The sequence below is a fragment of the Argopecten irradians genome, chromosome 1 (assembly GCF_041381155.1).
Source record: "Argopecten irradians isolate NY chromosome 1, Ai_NY, whole genome shotgun sequence".
Classification (NCBI taxonomy): domain Eukaryota; kingdom Metazoa; phylum Mollusca; class Bivalvia; order Pectinida; family Pectinidae; genus Argopecten; species Argopecten irradians.
Window position 1 is genome coordinate 60,713,948 of NC_091134.1, and position 6,983 is coordinate 60,720,930.

The window sequence follows — 6,983 nt, forward strand, 5'->3', positions numbered from 1 at the left end:
AACAGCCGTCCTGATAAGATTTAGGGCGTGTTTGAGGGGTCGTTATGGACAAATGTTTATTTCCGTTATTGACTTATTACAAGGGGTTGTTTTTGTTTGGAAATCTAAGTATTTAATAACAACACAGAGTTAAGGATTGGGTTCTGAAATAGAGGAGAATTCAAATGAAATGCATCATTATTTAAAAATATTAAACGCTTTTTAGTTACCAAACACATTAGGCCTACCTGAACGTTAACCATTTATTTAAGTCACGTGACGTCACAATCATGGATAAATAGCTGTTGAAATGGCTGGTTGTCCATCTCTTATGATATTTTTCATGTTTATTCTTAGTTGGTGCGAAATATCGTATGATATTATCACTGGACTGCCTTCCGTCATCAATTATAGGGGATGTGTGCCATCTAGATAACTGTAAATTCAACATGAAGCTAAAACATTACTATACAGTTACATGTATCCACGAGTCTGTAACCAGACATTCGTCAACATGTCAAACGTTTGTTGGGGTCAATTAGGGTAGAGGTTACGTCTATTATATAAAGATACAGTTCCTGGTATACTGCACACGATCAAAATACCCACCGACAGACCGTGCCATAAATAACTCATTAAAAAACGTGTTTACGCATTCTTCCTATAAATTGGCTGGCATTGTATCAAATAACACTATACAGTCTGTGTAAGTTCGGTCTTAGCATACAATTTTTGGCTAATAGCATTTCAACCTCTTTCTATAACCCCAACATTAACTATGGTCCTAGATATACTTTAATTTATAGCCCAGTGTTTTCGTGCAAATTTTAGGAAAACAATAATTAAATTCGTTACATCTGATCTTTGGAGTTGTTCAGCTGTGTAAATCAAAACTCTTCGGAATCGTAACATTTTCAAAACTTCTATATATTAATAGTTACTGTCAACATATTATTTTAATATATAAATAACCCGTAGCAAACAAAGTTCATGCAACATTGCACAAATATAACCAATGGGCTTCAACCATGGTACCATGCTTGAATTCATAATTAAAACGAGATAAATATAAATCGCGTACATGTCAACTTTTGATCAAACAGTACTCTTATATGGCCAAGATACAGGGGCATTGATCGCAATGAATTCAGAATCAGTCTTTTTTTTCGTTCGGATTGTGTCAGAACACGTAACGTGTATACGTCCGGTGTACTATACTACTGTTGGGCCGTACCACACAATGAGTTAAAAATACATGGCCTATTTACATACAGAAAGTCGGTTAATGTTTCCTGACGTAAGGTCAAGGTCGCCTAACTTTGCATAAACAGTCTACGATAAACAGTGCGGCCGAGCACTTAAATTACCACCCTATAACTTTCAATTGATTTAATGTGGGTATGCTGTCATTTTGCCAAACCTTTCAACAGAAATGTTAAATGCTGGCAGAATTCTCATGGCAAATAGAAATGATTCGTGTGTATTTAAAAGTCGTTTCATACTGAATAAGAAATAAGGGCATTGTTGAACTTCAAAAATACTGTTCGACATAATACACAGCAAGATTTATTGGTCCAAATATAGCCCATCTATTACAAGACTTTAATTATAGTCTTTCGGGTTCATAGCTGAATAAACAAAGATTCCATAAAAAAACACCGTCTAAACGTTGATCTCCCTGGATTTATTTTTTGTTTTAAATTCCATACATAAAACAGGAGCATCTATGACATGTATTCATGAACATTTCATTATCATATCAGTTCCACATTTGCTTTAATTCTTGATTTTGACATGTGCTGGTATGGAATTTAAAATAAAACCTAAAATACAAAGGAGATACATTGCATTATTATATATATATATGCGAGAACAAATGACATAGTAAATATTTTTTAATATTTCAAAAAAATAAACAGACAGACAATGCCATTTTCCTCAGTGTTTGTAGTAGTAACCGCTCGGTCTCTCAGACAACGTCAGCGAACTAGCGACTTACAATCGGCTTACAATTGAGTATATCATACATATAGAAAGTCATGTGCTTTTAATACAGTACTATGCTTTTTTTATCCTATATCAAATACTGATTTACAAAAATGAAACATTTCTATCAAAAACATCGTTAGACAACGACTAGGAGAAGAAATTACATAGCATTATGAAGTGTACGTACTCGGTTATTGACTGAACAAAACCTAGCATTTTTTTTACAATATCCTGAAGTTTTCGGTTGTGATTATTGACCAAAACATTTAGCCATTAAAACATACGTTACTCAATTAGGCAAATGATAAATAATAGTACGTGTTTGTAGCAAATTAGCAGAACGATTGGTGCCGACCGTATATAAATTAGAATACACATACATCATAACATACACTATTCAGTATATCGAAAATAGTCTGAGGCTCTTGATGGGAGAGGAGCCAGAATCTACTTTTTAAAATGCAGCACAATTTGCCTTTTTTTTTTTGCATTTTCATAAAGTCGTCATTATCTTAACACTATCCGAGGTTTAAGGTTTCTTTTTCAAGTCTGCATGAAACATTTCGACACAACACGTTTTATAAAATCTTATCCTATTGGACCCTTGCTAGCTTCTGCAGCCGACATACGTAATACAAAATTGTGCACCAAGTTATATATATGCAAAGTGTCATTCAGGCACTTGGAAAGTAACGTTTACAAAGTCACACACTAACGCACCAATATGAATAAAATATCCCACGCCAAAATTCCATCCATTCCATGCGATGAAGTGAAAAAATGAATATAAAAAAACGTTGTTCCACCAACCTGTTTAGTTTAAGAACAAAATACGTAAAATCCCAAATCAGTTCAGAAACAATAATAGCACTAAAATCCATAACTCGTCCTCAGAGTTTGGAAAGCGTTCGTCCAAGGTAAAAGTAGGTTCTCCTGGTCAAGCACATCTAAAGCAGCTCGCGCACATGTCAAGATGTACGATTTTTGTAATGGTTATGGTATTGGTTGGAGTAAAACGCAGTTTAATAATGCAAAAGATGAACATTCAAAATGTCGCCATATAAAAGTTCCTCACAATGCTAGTGTTAGTAGTTATCTAAGTTTGTTAGCCATTAATTCCATATATGTTGTTGTGTCGGTTGGTATGGTTTTACGGCGAAGGTCTCCTGCATGGGACGTATAAAATGGTAGTCGTGGGCCTTGCAATATGGACACGCTATCATCCGACTGTACTCGCTGTAGAACGCCAGACCGTTGTTTATGTCGACGACGGCGCGTCGGCAATGCTTGCACGTAAGTCGCTTCTGACAGCAAGGCATGGCGGCAAAGATGTCGTAAGAATACATCGAGCCGAGGAGAAGAGTACTTCCATCCCACTTCCTTTTGCATGCGGTACATTGGACGTTGCTGGCACCTTCTAGACAGTTGACGCATACGGCGTTGATGAACTGCAGACGGCCTTCCGATATAACCTGGACGACGCCGTCGCCATACGCTTGAGGAGACAGAAAGAAGGTACCGTCGATCATGGGATAGCGATCGAAAACGGGAAGTGCACACATGCACAGCACACAGTTCAAAGACGAAACTTTGTAAGTGCTTAAGTGGTTAAGCACAAAGCTTCTCGTTTCGTCGTTGCCTGGTGGTCCATCATCCTCCATTTTGATATGGTACGGGTTCTGTTTATGACGTGGAAGCATGTTGAACGCAGTAAGGTCGTGACGTCGACGGAAAATGTTAGAATACGACGTCTGGGAGGCGTCGGTCGAGCACGTGTCGAACTTCGGTTTAGGCGCTCGTATCAGCACGTTGTTGCCGTTCCGAGGCGGTGATGGCGTCGGTGAGCTTGATCCCGTGGATATGACGGAGGAACTTCCTGTACTCCCGAGACTGTCGGTCCTTGGACGGACGATGGCAGTAGTGTTTATTGGCTTACTGATACTGTTAGCACTACCGGTGTTATTGTTATCATTGTTCTTACCGGTTGTTCCGGTCAAGCTTTTATTGGGCGGATTCACATTTCCAGTGACGTTACGGTTAGCGTTGTCAAGCTTACCGGTAGACTCGCTGGTCGAGTTGTTTCTGTTTCGTATATTAGCATTGGCGTTTATATTCAGGCCCACTATCGAATTCCCATTGTTGTTGTGTCGGTTCCCGTTATTATTGTTTCCATGGTCGACGTGATTGTTGACGTTAGCGTGGTTGACGTTATGTGACCCGCTCTTTCCGCTCATAACCACGGGCATTGGACGGTCATTTTTCTTTGCCTTTTTCTTGTGTTTTCGGGCGTTGTCATTCTTAGGGGGTGGAATATAGTCCAAATCTTTCCTTAGGTGACCACGACCACAACGACAATCACATGCTTTGAATGCTAGATCGTAGCCCTTTTTGGTCCACAAATTCTGCAAACGTTGCTTTTCGCTCCAGCTACGTGCCCTACCGCATGACTTCAGGTAGGCCAACACGCCGTCCTCCCAATCATCAAAACAAACTTTATGCATCCACGTACCTTCAGCACACGCTTCATTGTTACAAACCACCTTGACAGCATCTCCAGCGTCCGAGGGATCTATACTTTCTTCCGAACATAGACACCCAGACGGCATACAACAGCTTACAACTGAATGTCGGTTTACTGCCGGTTGGTTATCATTATGTTCCACGCTGCCGCCGCCGGTGTCGTTGTTGTTTGTTTCATCTTTTACACTTCCACGCTGATTTCGGTGATGTCTGTGGTGAGGCATGTTAGAAACAAATGTCCAATATTCCAGAAAATCTTCACTGTTTAAAGCGTCAAAGTCTGTTCATTGCGCAAACTTGGTTCTACAACACACACGTCTTCACATATGCCGGTAGATTTTTTCACTGAGTTGGTCGGCTTGTTTTGTTGATACAGAGAGCCGGCCTCTGACGAGCTGTTTGATTGGTTGTTAACTCGGTCAGCCCATGAGCCATTGGATAGCAATGACAACATTGTAACCTCTGACCTCCACGATCAGTGATTGATATGTAGATTTCGTAGCGTGTTTACAGTTTTTGGAAAATTAGGTCGAGGCCATTCACAGAGCTTAGGTGTATTTATATTTTACAAAAACGCATGTGTAGCGGTATATTTCTATTTCACGTGGTGATAGACAGGTAATACACATTGCTGCGTGAGCTAAAAGCTCGGTTAACGGGTATGGCATAGAAAGCGACAGACAAATAATGAGCAGATTTCATTGATTGTGTTTCATCTATTCTCGACTTGAATGAGATGGCTACGATGGTTGTAAACGGCTAGAATGCTTGTCTTACATTGAATGTATAATCAGTACTTGTGTTAGTAAGCCTTATATCAAAAGTAATTAATACCAATGTGGGCAGGGGATGTCCGCAATTAAGGCAAAACATGTTATTTATTTAAAGCGGTTAACTTGTTAGATGTACATGTATATCAGAGAGCACATGCACTTTATAAATGAAAGGAAATTACATTTGTAATGACTATTTAATATACCAGCAATCGATCTAACACATTCTTTTAAATTCACCAAAAACTAAAATCAGCAATATTGCTTGAAAAATTCCGTTGAATTGATTTATCAAAAAGAATAAAAAATAGATTTACAAAATGCATGTAGTACATGTAGTTTTCGTCAATTATGAAATTGGACTAAATAATGCAATATTTATGTACATTTTGCATTTGACGTTATGATTGCATTGTACAATGTAACCCGAGGGCATAAAGTAAATTAGAAGTAAAATATTTTAAGAGTACGCGGAGAATGTTGAGATTACTAGATGTATTCATGTAGATGCCCTTTACAAGGTGACTTTGAATTCCAGTAAAAGTACTTCACCCCGGATATATGATCTAGTCTCATTACATCAGCACCAACTCTCAAAATTATCATAGCATACCACATATAACCGATTATTTCGCCAAGTCATTATTTTTGCGGTTTCACAAAAAAATTATCAGTAGATCTAAAAGGATACCAAAATGTGTCAAATTACACAAACATCTTGAGGCCGGGTCATTTTGAAAAGTTTTTGGGTAGAACTATTTTGATTTTTGACCGGCGACAAAATGCTATTTTCTCATCATATTTTCCTGAAGCTTATTGTACGTGTATATTAGTGCCCTGCGTTTTTGACTTTGAGTGTGTCAATGTGTCTATCAAATTTGTTTTTGTTGAATTAGATTACCACACGCGGGCTATATACTTTTTTAACTGTTCTACAGTTGTTATTGGCTCTAGGCCCTATAGACAATATTATATCTCTATTTGTAATACTTTGTCAACAATATAACATATATATCTAGGAGAAATATGTCTATAATGTCAAACGCCTGTGCATACATTAATAATAAAGGAGCGGGATTCATATTTATAGCACTTCGATGGTCACACTAACCACATTCTAGTAAACTTTCGCGCTGGGAACACGATCAATAAATATTGGAGGATAACTTTGGACAGTGGTCAGTGTGTCCAAACTGACGATAACAAGACTGTCCAGCTGTAAACAAATTGGTCATTAACATCCGGGGGTCAGGACGCCCTGTCCCTGATGTCACGGAGGAAGATACCGATAATGTCAATGATACAATTAGAACAGTCTCGCGTGACCTTTTAATTAAATTATTGACGTCTTTATATTTGCCATTTAACCGAATTCTAAATGCGTATCAAGCGGTTATCAATAATCGCTAAATACAAACGTTGGTGTGGAATTTACTTCCAATCTACAGAGTGCAGTATCATCATAAACCGCCGGATATTTAGAAAACCATGAAATCCATTCACTCAAGTCTGAATCTATCCAAGTGTGTCTGTTTTAAACACGCTAAGAAGTGTTTGAGGATTTATAGAATTTCGTAAAGCGATACTCAGATCCTGTAAGTAAATGCATTTTACCTCTCGCATTGGTTAGAGAAGATAAGTCTTTGTTCAAGATAAGTATATTTCCTTCGTTACTCTTTGAATTTCTTTCATTCGAAACATACAAATGTACATCACATTATA

The 6,983-nt window shown here is 38.0% G+C and overlaps 1 protein-coding gene across 1 annotated transcript; it reads right to left on the reverse strand.

The window, feature by feature from the left end:
- Window positions 1-1,859: 1,859 nt before the first annotated feature.
- Window positions 1,860-4,847, reverse strand: LOC138336218 (headcase protein-like). The gene has a single exon (XM_069285607.1). It carries the CDS (start codon window positions 4,710-4,712, stop codon window positions 3,081-3,083), a length of 1,632 nt encoding a protein of 543 aa, XP_069141708.1. The 5' UTR covers window positions 4,713-4,847; the 3' UTR covers window positions 1,860-3,080.
- Between the last annotated feature and the right edge of the window lie 2,136 nt (window positions 4,848-6,983).